A 27,553-nucleotide genomic window follows, 5' to 3' on the forward strand; every position below is an offset into this window, starting at 1 on the left:
TAAAATACTGGCCATCTATGCTGCCCCTATTCCAGGAGGACTTAATACATTTTGAATACTTCAGTGATGTCCCAGAATTTGGGAGGAAACAATTAAACAGTACAATAAATAACAAAAACAACATTACAAGACTTTTTCCCGGCGTAGTGTAACTTTCAAGTCAGGATGAAGGACTGCACGCCAGGTGGAGGGTGGATTTTCAAGATCTGTAGTCTGTGGTTCAGCAGCTCGTTTGATTCGTTGGATGTGGCTCCAACCCTTTTCTTTCGTTCGTACAGCAGTGTCTGTAATCAAAAGTACACAGTAGGGGCCATCCCAGACAGGTTTTAGTTGTTTATCTTGCCAAGCTTTAACAAATACCCAATCACCAGGTTTAATAGAATGAATAGGATACTCCAGGGGTGAGTTTGAGCTAGTAAACCCTTCTGAGCTGCCAGTCTATGCCCAGTCTTTTACAAGCACCCTGGAGTACCCGAGAGGTAAAGTGTGTACCCCGATCCGAGTCAATGGTCTGGATCATCCCATACCGTGGAATCACAGAATCCAGCAGTACTCAGATAATGGTGCTAGCACGATCATTCGGGGTCGGGAAAGCCTCAACCCATCGCGTGAAATGATCTACCATCACCAACAGGTACTTGTGAACACCTATCTTAGGTAACTCTGTAAAATCCACTTGTATCCATTGGAAAGGGCGTACAGCGATATCGCGACCGCTAGGCTTTACCTGCCACATGACTTTCTCATTAATTATCTGACAAATTGGACACCGCTGAGTACTCTGCTTGGCTACAGTGTATACGCCCGAACAATGAAAGGAGCGGACAAAAGTGTTGACAAGTGCCTGGGCTCCCCAGTGTGTCTGTTGGTGGAGCTGGTCAAAAATTTGCTGTGCCAATGCTTTGTTCAGCACTTGGCGTCTTTCAGCTGTCCACCACAACCCATCACTAGTTTGACGCATCCCCTGATCCCTCATATAAACCTCCTCTTCTCGTGAAAAGATGGGAGTCTTTTTAAGCTCCTGTGGGATGGGGAGTAACAGCTGCATGTCCACTTTCGCAGTGAGCGCAGCCTGTTTAGCAGCTGCATCTGCCTGTCTGTGCTTCAGGGCTGTCACCAGTTTGATGGCTCCATACATGAACCACAGCTATTTCTTCAGGTAACGTCAGAGCCTCCAAGGATTGGACAATTAGGTTCTCATGCATCAATTTCTGTCCTTTTCCCGTTATCATTCCCCGTTCCTTCCAGATTTTCCCAAAGGTGTGCACTACCCCAAAAGCGTATTTTGAATCTGTATAGATTGTGCCCACCTTATTTTCCAGACCTTGGAGAGCTCGACAGAGGGCATATAATTCGCAAGACTGGGCTGACCTGTGACCGGGAAGGCAACCGGCTTCAATAACTACCCCCTCTTTCCCATCCACAACACTATAGCGAGTGCCATCAATGCAGCGGGAAGAGCCATCAATAAACCATCGTTCTCTCTCCTGTAAAGGCTCATCACTTAAATCCTCTCTAATCTTAGTCTGCAGGTCTATCACCTCCAAGCATATATGCTCTAACTCATTGATGGTGTTGGCAGAGCTTGGAGAGACTAAAAAGGCTGCTGGATTATGTTCTCGACTTGTAGTCATAGTCAGATCATCCCTATCCATCAAGATCGCTTCGTATTTGAAAATTACACCATTAGCCATAACGATTCGGCGAGTGATATTAACTGTATCCTGAAATGAATTTATTTTAAAAATAGCCAAGTGGGAATAAGACATGTCTTTGTCACTGCAGACGGCAACGAATTTAACGATTATTTAACATCGCTATTGTAGTTTAAACATTAAATGCCTTGCGCCACAGCCCACAGGAGCTGGCCTTATTTAAAACAATCTGTAAAAACCGGCACCGAAAACATTCAAAATATGTACTTATGAGGATTGCATACACAATCATTTAAGTACAGTCTAGTTTTTATTATATTCCACTTAGAGTTCTACTACATGAATCCTGGAGCTTGTGGGGTCATTATTGAATCGAGAAATATTGGTGCCCTGCCAATCTCATTCTAACATGCCAATTTCTCCAGTGCTTAAGTCAAGATGTGATGTAGACAGCTCCAAGAAAAGTGCAGAGAACAAAACAAAGGACTCTACATCACCTTTGTTGACCTCACCAAAGCCTTCGACACCGTGAGCAGGAAAGGGCTTTGGCAAATACTAGAGCGCATCGGATGTCCCCCAAAGTTCCTCAACATGATTATCCAACAGCACGAAAACCAACAAGGTCGGGTCAGATACAGCAATGAGCTCTCTGAACCCTTCTCCATTAACAATGGCGTGAAGCAAGGCTGTGTTCTCGCACCAACCCTCTTTTCAATCTTCTTCAGCATGATGCTGAACCAAGCCATGAAAGACCCCAACAATGAAGACGCTGTTTACATCCGGTACCGCACGGATGGCAGTCTCTTCAATCTGAGGCGCCTGCAAGCTCACACCAAGACACAAGAGAAACTTGTCCGTGAACTACTCTTTGCAGACGATGCCGCTTTAGTTGCCCATTCAGAGCCAGCTCTTCAGCGCTTGACGTCCTGCTTTGCGGAAACTGCCAAAATGTTTGGCCTGGAAGTCAGCCTGAAGAAAACTGAGGACCTCCATCAGCCAGCTCCCCACCATGACTACCAGCCCCCCCCACATCTCCATCGGGCACACAAAACTCAAAACGGTCAACCAGTTTACCTATCTCGGCTGCACCATTTCATCAGATGCAAGGATCGACAATGAGATAGACAACAGACTCGCCAAGGCAAATAGCGCCTTTGGAAGACTACACAAAAGAGTCTGGAAAAACAACCAACTGAAAAACCTCACAAAGATAAGCGTATACAGAGCCGTTGTCATACCCACACTCCTGTTCGGCTCCGAATCATGGGTCCTCTACCGGCACCACCTACGGCTCCTAGAACGCTTCCACCAGCGTTGTCTCCGCTCCACCCTCAACATCCATTGGAGCGCTTTCATCCCTAACGTCGAAGTACTCGAGATGGCAGAGGTCGACAGCATCGAGTCCACGCTGCTGAAGATCCAGCTGCGCTGGATGGGTCACGTCTCCAGAATGGAGGACCATCGCCTTCCCAAGATCGTGTTATATGGCGAGCTCTCCACTGGCCACCGTGACAGAGGTGCACCAAAGAAAAGGTACAGTTCATTTCAGTGTAGAGGTACCCTCCCCCCCTTAACATTCTTCTGCCTCCTGGATTGGTTTGGCATTTGGTAATTCTGTCTGCCTAGGCGCAGTTTCTGTAAACTTGGAACACCATGGGGTATCCCGTCTGGGTCCCATCATGTCATTGTCCTTATTCATGAATCTGCCTTTGTCCTTATTCACACCTCTCAACCCCCAGGACTTACTAATTCTGCAGAACTTGCTAGTTCTTTCTATCACTACAAGACCTTTCTTCTATTATACTTACGTAACCCTTCCTCACCTTCCTCACACTCTTATCAGAATTCACCCCTATTCAGCACTTATTTAACTTCCTCTAGTCTATATATTCTTTATTTTATTCATACTAACTTTACTTCCTATATTCTATTATCTCTCACAAAAGTATTCTGCCTGGAGGTCGGTGACGAGTAGAGTGCCACAGGGATCTGTTATTGGACCCCTCCTCTTTGTGATTTTTAAAATATATATATATAAATGACCTGGATGAAGAGGCAGAAGGATGGGTCAGTAAGTTTGTGGATGACATAAAGGTTGGAGGAGTTGTGGATGGAGTTGAAGGCTGTCGAAGGTTACAAGAAGATATAGATAGCATGCAGAATTGGGTAGAAATGTGGCAGAAGGATTTCTATCTGCATAAATGTGAGTTGATGTATTTTGGATGGTATAACTGGAAGCCTGAGTACCGGGTTAATGGTTGGTTACTTAAGAGTGCAGATGAACAGAGGGACTTTGGGGTGCAAATCTATACATCCCTCAAGGTCGCCACAAAGGTTGATAGGAGAGTTAAGAAGGCCTATGGGATGTTGGGCTTCATAGGGGGATTGAATTCAGGTCATGTTATAGCTCTACAAATCTCTGAGAGTATTGTGCTCAGTTCTGGTCATCTCATTATAGGAAGGACGTTGAATCTGTGGAGAGGGTGCAGAGGAGATTTACCAGCATGTTGCCTGCTTTAGGTCTTATGAGGCAAGGTTAGCAGAACTGGGACTTTGGAGCATAGAAGGATGAGAGGAGACTTGATAGAGGTCTACAAGATTATGAGAGGCATAGATAGGGTGAACAGCCAGTGCTAGTTTCCTAGGGCAGGAAAAGCAAATACCAAAGGGCATCTGTACAAAGTGAAAGGATGTTGGTTTAGGGGAGACATCAGGAGTAAGTTTATTACACAGAGTTGTGGGTGCCTGGAATGCCTTGTCAGGGATGGTGGTGGAACCTGAAACATTGGGGGCATTTAAGAGACTCTTAGACTGGCACATGGATGGAAGGAAACAGAAGGGAGGGTTTTGTATTTTTTTAGGAAGGGATATGTGGGTTGGCACAACATTCTTTCTGAGAGAATTTCTCATAGGATTGCTAGAAATCCCCGTATGACTGCAAAAGACCTTCAGGACTCTGGAGTGGTGGTGTACTGTTCTACTGTGCAGAGACACCTTCATGAAAGAGTCATCAGAAGAAAACATTTTCTGAAGCCTCACCACAAAATACAGCGTTAGAAATACGCAAAGGAACTTTGAAACAAGCCAAGAAACAAGGCCTATCGACTGAACTTAAAATAACCTTTGACCACAATGAGCAAAGGTTTATTTAGAGAAAAAAAAGGTGCAGAATTTCATGAAAAGAACACCTCTCCAACTGTTAAGAACAGGGGTGGATCGATCATGCTTTGGGCTTGTGTTGCAGCCAATGGTGCGGGGAACATTTTAGAGGGAAGAATGAATTCAATTAAATACCAGCAAATTCTGGAAGCAAACATCACAGTCTGTATAAAGATGAAATAAAAGAATGGCTTCGACAACAGGGTAACGATCCTAAACACATCTCAAAATCCACAAGGTGCAAGCTGAAGGTTTTGCCATGGCCCTCTCAGTCCCCTGACCTAAACATCATCGAAAATCTGTGCATGCAAGAATCTCACAGAACTAGAAGCCTTTTGCAAGGAAGAATGGGTGAAAATCACCTAAACAAGAATTGAAAGACTTGGCTGGGTACAGAAAGCGTTTACAAGCTGTGATACTTGCCAAAGTGGGTGTTACTAAGTACCGACCATGCCCAAACTTTTGCTTCGGGCCCTTTCCCTTTTTTGTTGTTTTGAAACTGTAAAAGATGGAAATTTTAAAAAAGTTGATGCACCATCAATAATCACAAAAGGCTGATATTGTGAACTTTCAGGCTCTTATTAACTTGAGACAGGAAGTACCATAAACCTCATTGAAGCAAAGAGATGGGAACATGTAAGTGACTATGGGTAGGATTGGTCTCGGGAGACGTGTCTAGCCGGCAGCAGCCACAAAAATAATCTTGCTTAAAATATTAAAGACCTGTGTCATCTTTAACGTAACGGGTCTGTGTTAATATTAATCTTTAGTTTAATGTTAAAAACTATATTTTATCTTGATTATGGTTTTAATAAGTTAGTTTAGGTGCTTACAGGGGAACAAAAACAACACATTAGCATTTTAAACACATATGGTTCTTTGAGATGGAAGTAATTTGAGATGAAAATGGCTGCTGATTGAAGATGAAAGGATTTATGGTTTTTGAGATACCAAAAACAGATTTTATTTCAGAAGCACCCTTAAAAATGCACAACAATTTTAGTTCTGAGGTGAGTAGACTTCACTAGGCATAAGTTGACTTGCATGCTTTTAGCACATTTGTGTCAAAAAAAATCTTATGAACTTCAAAGAGAGAAATTGTGTCACATACCAGGTGACAAGAGAGATTTGCCAATATTCCATTGAAATATGAGACAGAGGTCAGTTTAAGGAAGTTCAATGTTCCGTTAAAATGCAGAACTGACCAGCAGCAATTTATTTTGAGTGGGGAAAATTTGCCTATGTGTTTCTTCTAACAAAAGGGCAACACAGAGTAAGAGGAGTAAGAGAAGTTGACTTCTGATTGTCACTTTAAGACAAAGAGAACAGTTTAATCTTTTGGAAAACAGATTCCAAACTCTTCATTCAAGAGAAAAAAAAATCTCCTGGGAAGACGGGTATTATCCATTTGACAGAAAGACAGAACTTGTATTCTCTTTTTCACATGAGATACATTTGTGGCTCAGAAGATGGCCACTTCTATTTAAAGAATATATCTCAAGGACAACTCATTGAAAGAATTGTGAATTTAGAGGGCTGAAGCTATTTGTGGCAGCTCACCATCGTGGCAGGTGAACTGGCGCCAGCAGTTGTGGTCGAGTCTGCAGTCAGAGACATACTTAGGAGCTCTCAGTGCAGGGAAAAACAACAGACAGCAAGTTGGTGTCACTTCTGCCCCACATGAGCATTGATACCAGCACGGACCTTTTAAGTGCGCAAGTTTGAATCAGTAAATCAGTTGGTTTGAAATTCTACTCGACTCAGCGTGTTTCTTCCATTTGAAGTGGCCGAAAGCCACATTGGTGATCCTGACGGTCCAACAGCATTTGGACCCGACACAAACAAACTCCAACAACATGGACAACGTAAGCGACTCAACTTTTCAAAATGTAATTTCGCTTAAACTACCAACTTTCTGGACCGCTCAGCCCCTCGTCTGCTTTCAGCAAATAGAGGCCCAGATCTGGCTCAGGAACATTATCTCCAATGAGACCAGATACTACTATATGGTAGTGGCGCTTGACCAAGAGACAGCAGGATAAATAATGGACTTTCTACAGCAGCTCCCAGAGGGTGGCAGGTATAAGGCACTTAAAGCCTTCTTGGTTGGCACTTTCAGCCTAGGTGACCACGTACTGTCGACCTAATGAGTGACATGTTAGTGATGGCAAACGCCTGTAAGCCATGTCTACACATTGAACAGATAATTTTGGAGCAGATGCTGGAGGACATCCGCCTCCTACTAGCAACTGAGGACTTCTCCAACCTGTGGAAGGTGGTCGTGCACGTGTATGTTCTGTGGCGCACAAAAAGAGATGGCAGAACAAGTGTTAGAATTAGTGCTGCGTTATGACCGAAGGGCCAGCCAACCTGCCACCCAACAGCAAAGTCTCCAACAACCACACCAAGAGACAACAACAATTCCAAGTCTTGGTGCTTCTACCATCAGAGGTGGGGATCTGGGGCCTACCAATGCCAACTGTCATGCTCGTTCCAGGGAAATGACCAGGCCTACTGATGGCTATGGTGGCTGGCCATCAGGATAGCCTCCTATATATCTGGGACAGACACTCCGGGCACAAATTCCTAGTAGACCTAGGAGCAGAAATCAGTGTCCTTTTTCCCTCTTCCCCCCCCCCCCAAACCCCCTTGAGCCAAGTTACCAGGACCAGAAGGGCCAGAACTCACAGCAGCACCATACAAACTTAAGGCACGCGCACCACTCTTTTCCCATTAGTGTCACAGCCATTATTGGGTGCAGACTTCCACTGTGCACACTGTTTGTTGGACCTGAAGGGCAATGGCCAGTTGATGCAAAGACATTCCAAACCATCCCCTCAGTGAGGCCAGATTGCCAGCTCTGCACCTGGACTCAGTCACATGTTTGGACAACAAATTTGCCAGGGTGTTGTCGGAGCCCCCAAATACAGAACAGCTCCCAAATACAGAACTGTGCAAAGCCATCAAAATGCTGAGACTGGGTGTCATTTCACACAGAAGGCCGGCATTGCTGCACCAAAAGAGATGGGTCATGTGATACAATGGCGTCAGCATCCACTAATGCAAAACATATGCGTCTGACATATCAATCTACAAAAATGATGGCAGTACAGCTTGAAGTGATAACGCTACTAGTTGTGAATGTGTTTACCATCATTTGAGTGCAAGCAAATTTTATGCGAATCCGAATCCCAACAGTTGCCTCAGTTGTTCACATTTCCCGTTGAAATATCACAGACATTGTGCTTCATCTCAACATCATCTTCCATTCTCAAGCTTGTCCTGGAATAAAGTAAGCAGCTTTCAGCCAGCGCGGCATTCTGGGCCTGTGACTTGGTCCACTGTTGGAAAAATGCTGGCACAAAATGACATCCCCCACCCCCCCCCCATTCCGAGTTGGCATTTTTCATATTGCAGCAATGAGAGGTTGAACATGGCTGTACCATGCCAGATACGCTATCAGGGCCTGATGTCTGACATGTAACAAAATGTTGTCAACATCAGCCACCACTACATGCTCTGTCTCCAGGGACAGTAAGGGTTCAGAGTGTCCTCAAAAGAGGAGCAGGGAATTGTCTTGAATTTCACGGACATACAGAAATCAACCCTGAGTCATGAAAGGCAGCATTGGACTGAATGCACAGAGTCCAGAAAAGGTAGTTGTCATCTGCCCAGTCAAGCATCTGGCTAAAGATTTATTGTCAGAGTACATACATGACCTCACATACAACCCTGAGATTCCTTTTCCTGTGGGCCAGGCAGAATTTCTACTTACCAGTAGTGCAAAAAACTACTCAAGAAAAGATGACATCATCTATCAGCCAGGAGCTCTTAATGACCCTCCAGAGCCTTATCCAGAGGAAGCTGAGCCTCTGCTCACACCAGCCAAAAGTGGTCTCTGCATAATGAGCTCTGCCATCCAGGGGTCATCTGCATAGCTCATTTTGTCAAGACGTGCAATCTACCCTACTCCATGGAAGACGTCAAGGAAATGACCAGGTCTTGCCAAGTCTATGCAGAGTACAAGGCGCACTTCTACCACCCTGCAAAGGTGCACCTGATCAAGTCATTCAGGTCAAACAGCTCAGTGTTGATTTTAAGGGACCTCTCCCCTCCACGAACGGTAACACCTTCCTCTCTATCATTGATGAATACTCCCACTTCCCGTTTGCCATTCCACATCCAGACACGTTCACCTCATCAGTCATATACGCCCTCGTCTCCATTTTCGTCATGTTCAGGTATCCCAGCTATATTCATAGCGACCATGGCTCATCCTTTATGAATGACAGATTACGTCAGTACCTGCTGGTAAGGGGCATCGTGTCCAGCAGGACTACTAGTTAAACCCCCCGGGGGAGCGGGCAGGTTAAAAAGGAGAATGCCATGGTCTGGAAGGCTGTCAAACTGGCCCCGAAATCTAGAGGCCTTCCAGACTCAAGCTGGCAGGAAGTCCTCCCTATGGCATTCTATCCAGTCGCTACTATGTACTGTGACCAATGCTACTCCTCATGAATTCCTGTTCAATTTCAAAAGAAGGTCAGCATTTGGAACTGCACTCCCAACCTGGCTTACAACTCCTGGTCCGGTTCTTCTCAGGAAGCACATGAGGAGAAACAACACTGTCCCCATGGTGGAAAGAGTGAATCTGCTCCACTCCAATCCCACATATGCCTATGTGGAGTACCCGGATGGCAGGGAGGACACCGCTTCTATCAGGGACATGGTACCTGCCGGACAGAGAGTCTGTTGCCTTAAGTGCCCTGCGAGGCACGGAGCTCATTCTCATCACCCCCAGTCAGGGCCTCAGGGGACAAGTTCAGGAGGAAAGTGCATCCCCCTCTACCATTGAGCCAGAGACTTAGCCTGCCTCTCCTCCCTCACAAGGGGTCCAAGAGACCCAAGGAGTCCAAGGCCCTCCAGTGTTAAGGTTCTCCACCAGGATCTCCAGATCCCCGGACTGTTTAAATCTGTAAATAACTATATTTTTAACCTTTTTCTATGTCTGCGTTCTCTGTTTTCATTCACAGACCCTAAATTCTACAGGAAGGGGTGAAGTGCAGTGAACTGGGGTTCAGTGGTAGTGCTGTGCTGATGGCTGGCCTCACCTCCTAGCTCAGTTCCTATCTGCTCACTTATAACCCTGGTTTACCGCCTAAACCCAGAACCCTTCTGAAGACCATTGTGAAACCCTACTCATAGTTATAAGCTAATAAAAGCATTTGTTCTCCCTCTATTCGTGCTGCAGTGGATGACCATCTCTGCTCCACTGCAGTCATCTTGGGGACAACGTGCGATGTTCTGGTTGTACTAGAAGGATCTGACTGGGAGGAGTCCTCTCTCTGCCAACCAGGCCAAAGTCCTGATGCTTGTTTGTGAGGCCTGGCGATGAGGTATTCCACCAGATGACCTGGACTGACTGCTCAGGGAACCATCCCATCTGGTCCATCGAGTCATTGTCTCTCAGTTTCTGCAGGATGTTCTGTGCTGACCACAGCCTGATAGCCTTGTGGTCGAAGGTGTTGTTCTGGAGGGGTTTCAGCAATCCAACCTTCCAAGAGTAACATCAGTGCTGGTTTTGTGTAGTATGTACTGGGTTGTTTTATTTAGCATTTGGGATGGTTGTCGACTAAAGGAAGGTCTGGAGAGATCAGGCTCCATTGACCATTGATGGCTCTCCCATTGAGGTCATTCAGAGTATTAAGTTCCTTGGAGAGCACCTGGCAGAGAATCTCACCTGGTCCATAGCCAAGCAAGCCCAGCAGCACCTCTACTTCCTGGAAGGCTGAGGAAAGTCCATCTCCCGCCAACCATCCTCTCTACATTCTACAGAGGATGTATCGAGAGCATCCTGTGCAACTGTATCACTGCCTGGTTTGGAAGCTCGGGCTGCAAGACCCTGAAGAGGATAGTGAAGTCAGTGTAAAACATCACTGGGGGCTCAATTCCTACCATGAAGGATGTCTACAACACTCGATACACATGGAAAGCAATAAACATTGTGAAAGACTCCACACATCCCGCATGTAAACTGTTCTCCCTTTTGCTATCTGACAGGATGTTCCATAGCACTTGAGACCTTTCGTCCAGATTGGGCAACAGTTTTTTCCCCAAGCCATCAAGACTCCTGAATTCCCAGTAAAAATGTGGATAGTGTACCATGGACTTCCAGTGTATATGTCTTAATATTTTAATGTGTTAGCTGCTTCCCTAATTTGTATCTATGTCAATATGCTCTGTGGTCTTGGAGAAAAGCTATCTCGTCCTCCCGTGCAACAATGATAAATAGTGATGGTGAACGAAAAATAAAGGTTGACTTGATTTGAGAGGGGAAGCAAAGAAGGGAGAACTAAAGTCTAACCATTTCATTTTGTTTCTTCTAGTTGTCTTTTGGGCTGTTCTATCTCCAGTCAATACATGCTCATCAGGCTATCAAATCGATCCAAATTCACAGACTGATTGTATAGGTGAGTGTTCAATTATCTCAGAGGATTGCTCTTTGTTTGAAGTTAAAGTGGTGAAATCATTCAAATTAGTGTCTTTCTTGAATTAATATTATGTGGGTGTATGTATGGTCACACCTGTATACTCTTTGTAGGGCCGGAGGCTGGTGAACACATTCAAAATCAGGGGAGGGTAGAAAGGTGGGGATGTATGTTGCTATTTCCAACACTGTGCCACCTTAAATGGTGTGTACTATACCTGCATGTTTGTTACCCCAGTTCACCCGCTCCCTGCGGTGGTTCCATGGGTGAAGATGGCATTACCCCCTGAATTTTGTTCCAGTAGTTCAAATGTTTCCCTCTTTCTCTCTCCTCCTTTCTTTTTCTCACTCTTGTAGAGGCAACTAAAAGGAGACGATAAGAACGAGACCAATAGTCTGTGATTTCATTTGCACTCCAGTTGTTTTTTTTTTAAACTTTCCACGCTGTTCTTTGTAAGGCTGTGGGCAGGTCCCCCCCTTGGGCCAGACATGGCATCATGACATTGCCCCTCACGTCTGTGGACCCATTTCGACCAGCGAAAAAGACGGTCCCAGCGGTTGTCGCGACATTAACATGCAGAACTGGTTCGCCTGCCACACTGAGGTGGACTGCCACATTTTTCTGTCTCTCTCATTCTCTCTCTCTCTCTCTCTCCTTTTTTCCTGACTTTTCTTTCTTTCATTTTCTTTCTCCAGCTTTCTCTAGTCTCTTTTGTCTTTCTATTTTGTTCTCTTTCCTTTTCTCTCTCCCTCACATTCTCTCTCCCAATTTAGGCATTGGTCCCCAGATGTTTGTGGGAGGGTCTTTATGAGTACGATTGAGCCATACATCATGCCATGTCTTCTGTCCCTTTAAACACAGCAATGAAGTTACAATATAGAGGCTGTTTAGGCTGCTGACAGGATATGAGAGTCCAACATACAGAGCATCTTAAAATGCACATAAACCACTTTGATTTTCTTCTGTGAAAGGCATGCAAACTGCATGAGTTTGAAGGCATCAGTCCAAAAGACGCTTTCCCTAAAATTCCACCAGTTTGGTGGGAGTTGAATTTGGGTTTTTGATTATACCTGTTGTATCGATCACTACACTCGAATTGGGAATCAACAGGAACAGAGCAAATGATGTGAAGACTTCTCTTTTTATACAGATATCAATGAATGTACAAATGATCCATGCAAACCTTCCAAGAAGTGTATAAACACAGTAGGTTCCTATAGGTGTACATGCAAGAATGGGTTTCGGTTATCACAGTATTCCTGTAAAGGTAAGCATTTAAATAGCTATGAATGAAGAATGAATCTCAAGTTCTGAATGATTTAAAGACTGGGAAATAAACACATTGTCCTGCCAGAGTTTTGGAAATAGAAGACTGTGTGATGCAACTTGCAGGAACTTTGTGTTGTATATTATTTGGATTGTGGCCAGGTTTGCACGGATACAAAGATAGGTGGAGGAGGAAACACGGAGGCAGCAGAAAGACTTAGATGGGCAGAGATGTGGCAAATGAAGTACAATGTCAGAAAGTGAAGGTCTTGCACTTAGGAAGGAAAAAAAAAATGGCAGACTATTTTTTTAAATGGAGAGAAAAATGAAAATACCCAGATGCAAAGGGGACCTGGGAGTTCTCGTGCAGGATCGCTGGAAGGTAAACTGACAGGTTGAGTTGGTGGTGAAGAAGGCAAATGCAACACTGGCGTTCATTTCAAGAGGAATAGAATATAAGAGCAGGGATGTGCTGTTGAGGCTTCATAAGGCACTGGTGAGACCTCACTTGGAATATTCTGAGCAGTTTAGAGCACCTCTTTTATGGAGAGGTTTCAAAAGAGGTTCCCTAGAATGATTCCGGGAATGAAAGGGTGATCATATGAGGAGGGTTTGACAGCTCTGTATTTGCTGAAATTTAGGAGAATGAGGGGGATCTCATTGAAATAGTTTGAATGTTGAAAGGTGTGGATAGAGTAGATGAAGAATGGTTGGTTCCCATGGTGGGAGAGTCTGGGACAAGATTTCCGATTTATTAACATAACATAACATAACAATTACAGCATGGAAAGAGGCCATTAGGCCCTTCTAGTCTGCACCGAACCAAACACCCCTTTCTAGTCCCACCTCCCTGCACAATGCCCATAACCCTCCATCTTCTTCTCATCATATACCTGTCCAACCTTTTCTTAAATAATACAATTGACTCCGCCGCCACTATTTCTCCTGGAAGCTCATTCCACACGGCTACTACTCTCTGAGTAAAGAAGTTCCCCCTCATGTTACCTCTAAACCTCTGCCCCTTAATTCTTAACTCATGTCCTCTTGTTTTAATCTTTCCTCCTCTTAACGGAAATAGTCTATCCACATCCACTTTGTCTATCCCTTTCATAATCTTAAATACTTCTATCAAATCCCCTCTCAACCTTCTACGCTCCAAAGAATAAAGACCTAATCTGTCCAATCTCACCCTATACTCTAGATGCTTAAACCCAGGTAACATTCTGGTAAACCTTCTCTGCACTCTCTCCACTCTGTTTATATCCTTCCTATAATTAGGCGACCAGAACTGCACACAGAACTCCAAATTAGGCCGCACCAACGCCTTATACAATCTCAACATCACCTCCCAACTCATATATTCCATGCAATGATTGATAAAGGCCAGCATACTAAAAAGCCTTCTTCACCACCCTATTCACGTGAGTTTCTATCTTCAGGGAACGATGTACCATTACTCCTAAATCTTTCTGCTCTTCTGTATTCATCAATGCTCTCCCATTTACCACGTATGTCCTATTCTGATTCTTCTTACCAAAATGAAGCACCTCACACTTATCAGCATTAAATTCCATCTGCCATTTTTCAGCCCACTTTTCTAAGCAGCCCAAATCCCTCTGCAATCCTTGAAAACCTTCTTCATTATCCACTATTCCACCTATCTTAGTATCGTCTGCATATTTACTAATCCAATTCACCACCCCATCATCTAGATCATTAATGTATATAACGAACAACAATGGGCCCAATACAGATCCTTGAGGCACACCACTGGTCACCGGCCTCCAACCTGACAGACAATTATCCACTACCACTCTCTGGCCTCTCCCTTTCAGCCAATGTTCAATCCATTTGACTATCTCAAAATTTATACCTAAAGACTGCACCTTCCTAACTAACCCTCCATGTGGTACCTTATCGAAGGCCTTACTGAAGTCCATATAGACAACATCCACTGCGCTACCCTCATCCACATTCCTAGTCACCTCTTCAAAAAATTCAATCAGATTGGTCAAACATGACCTTCCTCCCACAAATCCATGTTGAGTGCTCCTGATCAGACCCTGTCTATCCAGATGTTTATAAGTACTATCTCTAAGAATTTTCTCCATTAATTTACCTACCACAGACGTCAAACCTACAGGCCGATAGTTGCCAGGCTTCCTCCTTGAACCCTTTTTAAATAACGGAACCACATGCACAATGCGCCAATCCTCCGGCACTATCCCCATATCTAATGATATTTGGAAAATTACCGCCAGAGCCTCTGCTATTTCCTCCTTCACTTCTCTCAATGTCCTGGGGAAGATCCCGTCTGGTCCCGGAGACTTATCCACCTTTATATTCTTCAAAAGCCTTAAAACTACACCTTTTGTAATCTCTATATTCCCCATATTTACCCAATTTGCTTTTTTTATCTCACATCTCCCAATATCCTTCTCCTTAGTGAGTACCGAAGAAAAGAAACTGTTCAATATCTCCCCCATTTCTCTTGGCTCCACACACAGTTTTCCGCTCTGATTTTCTAAGGGACCAATTTTGTCTCTAGCTTTCCTCTTACCATTAACATATTTGTAGAACTCTTTTGGATTAGTCTTCACCCTGCTTGCCATAGTTTCCTCGTACCTTCTTTTAGCTTTCCTAATTCCTCTCTTAAGATTCCTCTTACATTCAATGTATCTTTCAAACATCTCCTTAACTCCATGCTTCTTATATCTAATGTACGCCTCCCTTTTTCTTCGAACCAAGTTTCTAATATTCCTTGAAAACCACGGCTCTCTCAAACCTTTTGCCCCTCCTTTTAATCTAACAGGAACATAAAGCTTTTGCACTCTCAAAATCTGATCTTTAAAAGACTTCCATCTCTCTACTACATCCTGCCCATAAAACAAATTGTCCCAATGCACACCCTGCAAGTCCTTTCGCATCTCCTCAAATCTAGCTTTTCCCCAATCAAAAACCTCAACCCTTGGCCCTGACTTCTCTCTTTCCATAATGACATTGAAGCTGATGGCATTATGATCACTGGACCCGAAGTGCTCGCCAACACTAACCTCCGTCACTTGACCCATCCCATTTGCCAACAGTAGATCTAACACTGCTCCTTCTCTGGTCGGCACCTCAACATATTGTTGTATGTCCAAGTACATACACGATGTCACATACAAACCTGAGATTCCTTTTTCCTGTGGGCACAGCTGAATGACCATTAATTGGTAGTGTAAAAAATAAATTATACACAGCATATTGTTGTATGTCCAAGTACATACACGATATCACATACAAACCTGAGATTCCTTTTTCCTGTGGGCACAGCTGAATGACCACTAATTGGTAGTGTAAAAAATAAATTGTACACAGCATATTTTTTCTTTGGCTTGGCTTCGCGGACGAAGATTTATGGAGGGGTAAAGTCCACGTCAGCTGCAGGCTCGTTTGTGGCTGACAAGTCCGATGCGAGACAGGCAGACACGGTTGCAGCGGTTTCAAGGGAAAATTGGTTGGTTGGGGTTGGGTGTTGGGTTTTTCCTCCTTTGTCTTTTGTCAGTGAGGTGAGCTCTGCGGTCTTCTTCAAAGGAGGTTGCTGCCCGCCAAAGTGTGATGCGCCAAGATGCACGGTTTGAGGCGATTTCAGCCCACTGGCAGTGGTCAATGTGGCAGGCACCAAGAGATTTCTTTAGGCAGTCCTTGTACCTTTTCTATGGTGCACCTCTGTCACGGTGGCCAGTGGAGAGCTCGCCATATAACACGATTTGGGGAGGCGATGGTCTTCAATTCTGGAGACGTGACCCACCCAGCGCAGCTGGATCTTCAGCAGCGTGGACTCGATGCTGTCGATCTCTGCCATCTCGAGTACTTCGACGTTAGGGATGAAAGCGCTCCAATGGATGTTGAGGATGGAGCGGAGACAACGCTGGTGGAAGTGTTCTAGGAGCCGTAGGTGATGCCGGTAGAGGACCCATGATTCGGAGCCGAACAGGAGTGTGGGTATGACAACGGCCTTGTATACGGTTATCTTTGTGAGGTTTTTCAGTTGGTTGTTTTTCCAGACTCTTTTGTGTAGTCTTCCAAAGGCGCTACTTGCCTTGGCGAGTCTGTTGTCTATCTCATTGTCGATCCTTGCATCTGATGAAATGGTGCAGCCGAGATAGGTAAACTGGTTGACCGTTTTGAGTTTTGTGTGCCCGATGGAGATGTGGGGGGGCTGGTAGTCATGGTGGGGAGCTGGCTGATGGAGGACCTCAGTTTTCTTCAGGCTGACTTCCAGGCCAAACATTTTGGCAGTTTTCGCAAAGTAGGACGTCAAGCGCTGAAGAGCTGGCTCTGAAAGGGCAACTAAAGTGGCATCGTCTACAAAGAGTAGTTCACGGACAAGTTTCTCTTGTGTCTTGGTGTGAGCTTGCAGGCGCCTCAGATTGAAGAGACTGGCATCCGTGCGGTACCGGATGTAAACAGCGTCTTCACTGTTGAGGTCTTTCATGGCTTGGTTCAGCATCATGCTGAAGAAGATTAATATTTCTGGATATTAAGGCCTTTAATCACTCACTTTGTGTCTGCTTGTAGTTATTTGATCATGTCACAGTCTTATTAATAAACATATAAAACTATGAAAGGCATAGATAAGATGGAGGTAGGCAAGTAATTTCCATTAGTGGGGAAGACTAGATTAGGGGACACGGACTCAAGATTCAGAGATTAGCCACTATGGTCAGGAACACTGCCAGGTGTTTACGTTTGTAAAGGATTTCTCCTGTTTACATAGATATTAATGAATGTGATACCTTTCCGTGCGCCCAGGAAGCAACTTGTCAGAACACCGAAGGTTCCTTCCGTTGCGTCTGCAGCACAGGCTATAAGCACCAGACTCTAAGCGACAAAAATAGTATCTGTGAAGGTAAGGTCCTTGAACAAATGATAGTCAACTTCAAGCTGAACACAAAAGATAATTTCAGATTTCTGCGTCACTTCGGAAGCTGGAGAAACATCAAATTAACTTTTATTGAATGTAACATGTCTAAGTGGTTATTCATGAATCTGATGACAATGCGGAAGAAGCTGTCCTTAAAGATTTTCTGTTTTTGCACAGACATTGATGAATGTGAATCCTTGCCCTGTGGCCACCACACAATTTGCAGCAACACACTGGGTTCATACCAGTGTAACTGCATCCCAGGTTTTAAACCAACACCCACCACCGCCAACCTCTCCATGCAGAAAGTCTGTCAAGGTAAGAACTTTAAGAGCTCCATAATAGTGAGACTATCCAGTACAATAAAACAGGCAGGGATACCACATTTCCATCCCTGCTACGCTTGAGTTTTCAGATATAGTCAGATCTAAGATTTATTGTCAGAGTTCATCCATGACATCACATACAACCCTGAGATACTTTTCCTGCGGGTGACTTATTGGTGGTGCAAAACAAAACCATGCAGAATGTGCACATGAAAACAAAGAAAGAAATGTACTGTATATACTCTGGTCAATCCCATGTAGTATTTGACCCCCATCACTATTTCTGGCCTCAACCAATCCAGACACAAACTCTCTCCTTGCCACCACCCAATCTGAGCACCGATGCTCTGAATGCGGACCTATGTCCTGGTGAAAAAGTAAGAGTCCATAAATGAGTCCCTGATTGAGTATGTTGTTGAGGAGTCTGATGGTAGAGGGGGAGCAGCTGTTCCAAAACCTGATGGTGCGAGGCTTGTGGCCCCCAACACCTCTTTCCTGATGGCAGCAGTGAAAAAAGAGCGTGTGCTGGGGGGTGTGAATCCTTGATGATACCTGCTGCTTGCCAACAACAGCATTCCTTGTAGATATATTCAATAGTGGGGAGGGTTTTGCTGTGATGTCCTGGACTTTGTCCATTACCTACTGCAGGGCTTTACAGTCAGGGGTACTGGTGCTCCCATACCAGACTGTGACGCCGCCAGTCAGCACGCTTTCCACCACACGTCTGTAGAAATGCGCCAAGGCACCCAATGTCATCCCAAATCCCCACAAACTCCCGAAGAAGTAGAGGCTCTGACGTGCTTTCTTCATGATGCCATTAGTGTGTTGGATTCAGGAAAGATCCTCCAAGATAGGGACTCTCAGCAATTTAAATGTCCTGCAAGCTCACGGGCACCAGTCATCTCTTCATCGAGGACATCAACAAGAGCCAGTGTCTTAAGAAAGCAGCCTCTATCCTTGTACGACATTGAAAACACTGGCAAATTTCTATAGATGTGTGGTGGGAAGTGTGCTGACCAGCTGCATCATGATCTGGTATGGGAGCATCAATACACCTGAGTGTAAAGCCCTGTAAAAGGGAATGGATACAGCCCAGGACATCACAGGCAAAACCCTCCCCTCCATCGAGAACACCGACAGGGAACGCTGCCGTTGGAAAGCATGAGCAATCATCGAGGATCCACATGCTCTGTTCTCTCTGCTGCCATCAGGAAAGAGGTATCGGGGCCTCAAGACTCACACCCCCTCACAATCAGACTCGTCAACGACAAACTCATTTAAGAACTCTTGCACTTTATTGATTTTTAAAATTTTCTCTATTGCACAGTTAGTTTACTTTATTTGTTTACATGTGTACATTCTTCTACGCACTACCAATAAGTGGTAATTCTGCCTGGGCCCCAGGATAAAGGAATCTCAGGATTATACGTGATATCATGTATGTGCTCTAGCAATAAATTTGAAATCTGAAATCAGGTTATGGCTTTATGCCCTCGAATGTTGACAATAAATCTGAAATCTGGTCTCCTGCTTTGCATAGAGGGATGTGATGGCAGGAACTAGAATTTGGGTTTCCTACCTTCATTGAACGGGGGATTGAGTATAAAACACAAAAATGCCGGATAAACTCAGCAGGTCATGCAGCGTTCTTTGTGCAGCAAAGATACATAACCAACATTTCAGGCCTGAGCCCTTCATCAAGGTATGAGCAAAAAGCAGGCAGGCGCAGAATAAAATGGAGGGGCAGGTCTGGGTGGGGCGAAGAAGTAAAGGCGAGTCATTGATGGATATGGTTGGGAGGACAGAAGAGCAAAGAGCTGAGAATGTGATTGGGGGAGGGATGTCTATCATGAGTCTATCAGCAAATCATTGAGGAAGGAAGGAGGGTGCCCATTTGATAACCCAGAAGTTGCCACCATGCAGGGCTACCCCACAGAGTCTAGGCAGCAAATCTCAGAAGTTCAATAAGGAATATTAATATCTAGTCCTTCATAATATACCTCCAGATTCTGAGCCCCTCATATTCAACATCTCAGTATCTGCTGAACTGCCACACTGGATCTGATGTTCAAGAAATCTCAATCCCTTATTAATTTTAATTTTAGAGATTCAGTACAGTAACAATACCCCAATTAACCTACAGACCCCATAGGATTCACCCCACCCTTCAAAAACATACCCAGTCATAGGGAGAACTGTACTCCTTGCAGATTCAAACCCAGGTCAAGGGCATTGTATTAGCATTGTGCTAACCTCTATGCTATCCATGCCGTCCTCCAATGTTCAGGATCTCTGGACCCCAATTTGCTGATATTTTGGAGCCACGGTGGCTGCAAGTCTTTGATATTCCCGTCTCTGTTATTCCAGAAATACTTTCAAATTTTCTGATCTTGCAGAACTTTGCATGATTCTTGGTGTCATGAAACCCTGGATCATAAATCCCTGATGTCTTGGAGCTCTCGGTCCCACTCCTGGCTAGCCTTGAACACTGGACGCCAACTCCATCATGTTCTAAAACTCTGGGTCCTTGCTCCCTGGTATCTGGGAGTTCCCTGGTGATCTAGAGCCTGACTGGAATCTCAAGTTCAGGTTTATTTATCATCCGATTGCACAGGTCTTCTTTGGCTTGGCTTCGCGGACGAAGATTTATGGAGGGGGTAAAAGTCCACGTCAGCTGCAGGCTCGTTTGTGGCTGACAAGTCCAATGCGGGACAGGCAGACACGGTTGCAGCGGCTGCAGGGGAAAATTGGTTGGTTGGGGTTGGGTGTTGGGTTTTTCCTCCTTTGCCTTTTGTCAGTGAGGTGGGCTCTGCGGTCTTCTTCAAAGGAGGTTGCTGCCCGCCAAACTGTGAGGCGCCAAGATGCACGGTTTGAGGCGTTATCAGCCCACTGGCGGTGGTCAATGTGGCAGGCACCAAGAGATTTCTTTAGGCAGTCCTTGTACCTTTTCTTTGGTGCACCTCTGTCATGGTGGCCAGTGGAGAGCTCGCCATATAACACGATCTTGGGAAGGCGATGGTCCTCCATTCTGGAGACGTGACCCACCCAGCGCAGCTGGATCTTCAGCAGCGTGGACTCGATGCTGTCGACCTCTGCCATCTCGAGTACTTCGACGTTAGGGATGAAAGCGCTCCAATGGATGTTGAGGATGGAGCGGAGACAACGCTGGTGGAAGCGTTCTAGGAGCCGTAGGTGATGCCGGTAGAGGACCCATGATTCAGAGCCGAACAGGAGTGTGGGTATGACAACGGCTCTGGATACGCTTATCTTTGTGAGGTTTTTCAGTTGGTTGTTTTTCCAGACTCTTTTGTGTAGTCTTCCAAAGGCGCTATTTGCTTTGGCGAGTCTGTTGTCTATCTCATTGTCGATCCTTGCATCTGATGAAATGGTGCAGCCGAGAAAGGTAAACTGGTTGACCGTTTTGAGTTTTGTGTGCCCGATGGAGATGTGGGGGGGCTGGTAGTCATGGTGGGGAGCTGGCTGATGGAGTACCTCAGTTTTCTTCAGGCTGACTTCCAGGCCAAACATTTTGGCAGTTTCTGCAAAGCAGGACGTCAAGCGCTGAAGAGCTGGCTCTGAATGGGCAACTAAAGTGGCATCGTCTACAAAGAGTAGTTCACGGACAAGTTTCTCTTGTGTCTTGGTGTGAGCTTGCAGTCGCCTCAGATTGAAGAGACTGCCATCCGTGCGGTACCGGATGTAAACAGCCTCTTCACTGTTGAGGTCTTTCATGGCTTGGTTCAGCATCATGCTGAAGAAGATTAATATTTCTGGATATTAAGGCCTTTAATCACTCACTTTGTGTCTGCTTGTAGTTATTTGATCATGTCACAGTCTTATTAATAAACATATAAAATTATGAAAGGCATAGATAAGATGGAGGTAGGCAAGTAATTTCCATTAGTGGGGAAGACTAGATTAGGGGACACGGACTCAAGATTCAGGGATTAGCCACTATGGTCAGGAACACTGCCAGGTGTTTACGTTTGTAAAGGATTTCTCCTGTTTACATAGATATTAATGAATGTGATACCTTTCCGTGCGCCCAGGAAGCAACTTGTCAGAACACCGAAGGTTCCTTCCATTGCGTCTGCAGCACAGGCTATAAGCACCAGACTCTAAGCGACAAAAATAGTATCTGTGAAGGTAAGGTCCTTGAACAAATGATAGTCAACTTCAAGCTGAACACAAAAGATAATTTCAGATTTCTGCGTCACTTCGGAAGTTGGAGAAACATCAAATTAACTTTTATTGAATGTAACATGTCTAAGTGATTATTCATGAATCTGATGACAATGCGGAAGAAGCTGTCCTTAAAGATTTTCTGTTTTTGCACAGACATTGATGAATGTGAATCCTTGCCCTGTGGCCACCACACAATTTGCAGCAACACACTGGGTTCATACCATTGTAACTGCATCCCAGGTTTTAAACCAACACCCACCACCGACAACCTCTCCATGGAGAAAGTCTGTCAAGGTAAGAACTTTAAGAGCTCCATAATAGTGAGACTATCCAGTACAATAAAACAGGCAGGGATACCACATTTCCTTCCCTGCTACGCTTGAGTTTTCAGATATAGTCAGATCTAAGATTTATTGTCAGAGTTCATCCATGACATCACATACAACCCTGAGATACTTTTCCTGCGGGTGATGCAGAATAACCACTTATTGGTGGTGCAAAACAAAACCATGCACAATGTACACATGAAAACAAAGAAAGAAATGTACTGTATATACCCTGGTCAATCCCATGTAATATTTGACCCCCACCACTATTTTTGGCCTCAACCAATCCAGACACAAACTCTCTCCTTGCCACCACCCAATCTGAGCACCGATGCTCTGAATGCGGACCTATGTCCTGGTGCAAAAGTAAGAGTCCATAAATGAGTCCCTGATTGAGTATATTGTTGAGGAGTCTGATGGTAGAGGGGGAGCAGCTGTTCCAAAACCTGATGGTGCGAGGCTTGTGGCCCCTACACCTCTTTCCTGATGGCAGCAGCGAAAAAAGAGCATGTGCTGGGGGGTGTGAATCCTTGATGATACCTGCTGCTTGCCAACAGCAGCATTCCTTGTAGATATATTCAATAGTGGGGAGGGTTTTGCTGTGATGTCCTGGACTTTGTCCATTACCTACTGCAGGGCTTTACAGTCAGGGGTACTGGTGCTCCCATACCAGACTGTGACGCCGCCAGTCAGCACGCTTTCCACCACACATCTGTAGAAATGCGCCAAGGCACCCAATGTCAACCCAAATCCACACAAACTCCCGAAGAAGTAGAGGCTCTGACATGCTTTCTTCATGATGCCATTAGTGTGTTGGGTTCAGGAAAGATCCTCTAAGATAGGGACTCTCAGCAAGTTACATTTTTTTCACACTCTCCAACTCTGATTTTCCTCAATGATCACTGGATTGTACATCTCTGGTTTTCCCTTCCTGGTCAACAATCAGCTCCTTGGTTCTGGTGACATTGAGTGGAAGTTGTTTTTGGTGCACCATTCCACCGTTTTCAAGCTCCATCCTGTATGCTAAATCTTCGCCCCTTTATTTACAACCCACTTTCCAATGGCAGTGTTCCCTGTAGGCGTTCTCGATAGTGCATAGAGTTTTGCCTGTGATGTCCTAGACTGTGTCCACTACCTTTACACTCAGGCGTCCCAGTACCAGACAGTGATGCAGCCAGTCAGCACACATGGCAAGTTGTTCATTGTTTTAAGCACAGCTGCTAAATAATTCATTGATTTCTAAATCCTATCAACTGTGGTGGGCTTCGAATTCTAGTTTGTAGATACTATTCTGGTTGTTCAGTCACTGTTGTATCAACGTACTCTCACCTGATTCTGCACATTTAGCAGTTAATAATGTTTACAATTGTGAAGCATTTTTTGTGTTTGCACAGACGTTGACGAATGTGAATCCTCGCTCTGTGGCCGTCACACAACTTGCAAAAACACACTGGGTTCCTACCAGTGCAACTGCATCACGGGGTTTCAGGCCACACCTGACACTGCCGCCCTCTCCTCGGGGAAAGTTTGTCAGCGTAAGGACTTTTTCTCATCATTGAAACTGAATAATCTCAAGGCAGTGTTGGGGCCGTCAACCCACAAAGATTATCTCACAAAGATTATCTTGCAGATTCCTGGAATTCTTCACAACGGATGTCTCCTGAGCAAATCCCACTGTAAATTCATGAGCAGGGTAGAGTGGGTTCATTTTATGTGGATTCTTTATTTCTTTTGTGCTCTTTAATGTAATTCCAAATAACCATATAACCATAGATGCATCAATGTCGGAAGGGATGTGGTTCTGAGGAATGAATTTGGAGAGTGTGGAAGGAGACTTACAAAGTGGGTATCTGGAGGTTGCCTTGGATTACACCCTACAAGCTGGTGAGGTTAGGAATAGAAAGATAGGCCAGATAAATTGAGCTGGATCAGGGGGCTCTTGAATCATTGGGATCTCTTCTGGGGCAGAAGTGACCTGTGAAAAAGGGATGGCTCACATCCGAACCAGCAGGGGAACTAATATTCTGGCCGGGAGATTTAGGGAGTGCCTCTCTGGAAGGTTGAAATAAGAATAACAGTAAGTTGGAGTTCAGATGAGAAGTTGGGGGCTAATACTAGACCAAGAGGGCAAATGTCGTGGAAAGGATAAGCAGAAGAACAGCAAAGTGAGGGGAAAGAACCATGGTTGAAACTGCATTTATTTCAATGCAAAAGACATGCAGGTAAATCAGGCCAACTCGGGCTGAGTGTAAAGGTAGTGGACACAGTCCAGGACATCACAGGCAAAACTCTATGCACTATCGAGAACACCTACAGGGAACACTGCCATTGGAAAACGGGTTGTATATAAAGGGGCGAAGATTTAGCATACAGGATGGAGATTGAAAACGGTGAAATAGTGCACCAACAACAACCTTGCACTCAATGTCACCAGAACCAAGGAGCTGATTGTTGACCAGGAAGGGAAAACCAGAGATGTACAATCCAGTGATCATTGAGGAAAATCAGAGTTGGAGAGTGTGAAAAAATTTAAATTGCTGAGAGTCCCTACCTTGGAGGATCTTGGGAGATTGGAATATTATTGACACGAGAAACGTAGCAGAGAGTAGAATCAGAATTTATTGCCACGAACATGTTACGAAATTCTCTTCTGGGGCGGAGGTGACCTGTGAAAAAAGGATGGCTCACATCTGAACGGGCGGGGTAAACTAATATTCCGCTGGGAGATTCTGGAAGGTTAAAATAAGATTGGCAGGGACTGTAAAAACATGGCAGTATAACTGGATGGATAGGCTGGGCTCGTTAGGCTTGGTTGGCAACCAGCCTAAGAGAAGGATAACTCTGATTTCTCTCTCCCCCTCTTCCTTTTCCCTCCTTAAATAGTGGGGGTGGGGGGGGTGGGGTGGGTGGGGGAGGGAAGCGAATGTAAACATAGATATCCTTTGCCTTAAATTGCTTCATTTACCTTCATAAAAGGTCCAGAGGAGGATTGACTGGTCCAACTCGCTCTTTGTTCCCTCCGTAGCGGAGGGTGATGTCAGAGGTGGAGTGAAATCGCCTCACCTCCTCCGTAGAAGGAATGCTGCTGAATGCCATCAGCCCACAACCCTAGAGCGCTTTCGGTCGCCATTTTCAGTTTTGGCCACTTTTCCTTTCTGGTGCATATGTTTGATGTCATGGAGGAGGGCAACGCTACTGCACTTCTCACCCTGTCTCCCTCAGCTTTGTGAGCAGCTCATGGATTTGCCCCTGCATCAAAGCATATTGCGACCACATTTTTGGTCATCAGCATAAAAGGGAAATTTGCTTTTTTTTTAAACGAGCAGGAGATTTAAAAACCCCTTCTGTCTCCTTTCACACAGACAAAATCGATTCTCACCTCTCCCTTATTGTATCCAACTTTTTGTTGGTCTGGATTCCTCCCCCAGCCAGCGCTGTCTCTATTCTGTGATTTCCTGCTTATTCTTTGCTTATTTCAGTTGAAGCCACCAGAAACTCACCAGAACTGTAAAGGTAAAAACAGAAAGAGTTCTTTGAGAGGAATACAAAGAGTAACTGCTGGAAACAGGCAGAACCTGCGGAAAGAAACAAGAGTGTTTCAAATATCAATGAAGGGTTTTAACTCTGTTTCTCACTTGTCTACTCCTTCCTTCCCACCAATCACCCCCACCCCCTTGGCACCAAACCCTGTGACTGCAGGTGAACCTCCACTTGCATCCCTCACCACCTTTCAGGGCCCCAAACAGTCCTTCGTAGTGAAGCAACATTTCACCTGTGAATCTACAGTGGGGGGCCATCCGGTGCTCCCGTTGTGGTCTCTTCTACATTGGAGATACTGGGCGCAAACTGGGAGATCACTTTGTGGAGCACCTCAGCTCTGTCTGCTGCAATAGCGTGGATCTCCCAGTGGCCACTCAGTTCAATTCCCCGTCCCATTCCCTTGCCAAAATGTAAGTTCGTGGTCCCATGCACAGCCAGACTGGACCATTTGCAAATTGTCTGGGCACCCTCCAAATGGATAGCAATAACAGTGACTTCTCCAGATTCCATTAGCCTCCCCATGTCTTCTTTTCTCTAGCTTGTGCTCTCCCCTTTCTCCCTCTGTCTCCTTTACCTCAATTCTGCATCCACAGAGCCAACCCACTCAATTCCCCCTATCAATTCTCGCCTTTCCTCTTTCCTGGCCTCCCCTCCATTTCCAATTATCACCTTTTGTCTGCATTCCTCCCCCTACCATTTCTTTTAATTCAGATGGCTGCCTGCTTTTTGCTCACACCTTGAAGAAGGGCTCAGGCCCAAAACGTTGGCAATATATCTTCATCTCCCATGGTCACTGCAAGACCTGCTGAGTTCCTCCAGGATTTATTTATCCCTCTCCACGGATCCTGCCTGACCTTCTGAGTGTTTCTGGCATATTTTGCTTCTGGTTCAGATTTTCTGCTGACTTTTGGCTTTCATTCACTGTTAAATAGACGAGCGGGGTTGTGGGGGGGGGTGGTGGTGGTGGTGGGGCAATAGAGGAATTGGAAGAGGGTGGAGATGGGACTGGGGCCAGTGCAGAGTATGGAGCTGCATTAGAGGAGAGTATTTGGGTTTGATCACTGTTACAAATATTCCCAATCTCTTCTGTGAGGCAGGGATCTAGTGTTGGGTCCAAAGCTCGACGTTGTGAGGGTGAGTTGTTGTGGAGTGACTGTTGGAGTTTACAGCTGGACACTTAGATTTCCTTTATGTAATTTTTCCACCAGTTAATCCACTTGATTGTGCTAATACGGTTGAAAAGAATTTCACAACAATGCCCTGCAATTCAATATATTCATGGAATTCAAACCAGGTACGTGAACTATGTCTGACTTTCACCCACCCTGTTTCTCCAGGGTACATCTCCTTTTCATGTGGATCTATTGCAATGTATTCTTAAATTTTTTTAAATTTAAATTTGGGCATACGGCACGGTGACAGGCCCTTCCGGCCCACAAGCCTGTGCCGCCCAACTCCCATTCCTTTTGGAGTGTGGAAGGAAACAGGAATACACAGAGTAATCCCTCATAGACATGGGGAAAATGTATAAACTCTTCACCAACAGAACCAGATTCAAACCCGGATTTGCTGGCACTGCAACCGTCTTCACTAGATTGATCCCACCCTCCTTAATGCACTCTGCTCCCACTCTTCCATCTTTGTGGCTTTCTTCACCCACCGTACAGAACTTCCCAACCATTGAAGACACCTCTGTGAGGCA

General features: G+C 45.1%; 1 protein-coding gene across 4 annotated transcripts in view; it reads left to right on the forward strand.

Moving 5' to 3' along the window:
* Positions 1-27,553, forward strand: part of LOC138758412 (adhesion G protein-coupled receptor E1-like) — a 76,379-nt gene that overhangs the window by 6,439 nt on the left and 42,387 nt on the right. For 2 of the 4 annotated variants that reach the window (XM_069927284.1, XM_069927285.1), the window contains exons 2-9: positions 11,198-11,281; positions 12,450-12,566; positions 17,328-17,459; positions 17,652-17,792; positions 21,815-21,946; positions 22,139-22,279; positions 23,706-23,846; positions 27,060-27,145. In XM_069927284.1, coding sequence (XP_069783385.1) covers positions 11,198-11,281; positions 12,450-12,566; positions 17,328-17,459; positions 17,652-17,792; positions 21,815-21,946; positions 22,139-22,279; positions 23,706-23,846; positions 27,060-27,145 — 974 coding nt within the window. Of the gene's footprint in view, positions 1-11,197; positions 11,282-12,449; positions 12,567-17,327; positions 17,460-17,651; positions 17,793-21,814; positions 21,947-22,138; positions 22,280-23,705; positions 23,847-27,059; positions 27,146-27,553 lie in introns of those variants that run through there. The other 2 variants (XM_069927286.1, XM_069927287.1) reach the window with 2 other exon arrangements.

This window comes from Narcine bancroftii, chromosome 3 (genome assembly GCF_036971445.1).
Source record: "Narcine bancroftii isolate sNarBan1 chromosome 3, sNarBan1.hap1, whole genome shotgun sequence".
Lineage (NCBI taxonomy): Eukaryota > Metazoa > Chordata > Chondrichthyes > Torpediniformes > Narcinidae > Narcine > Narcine bancroftii.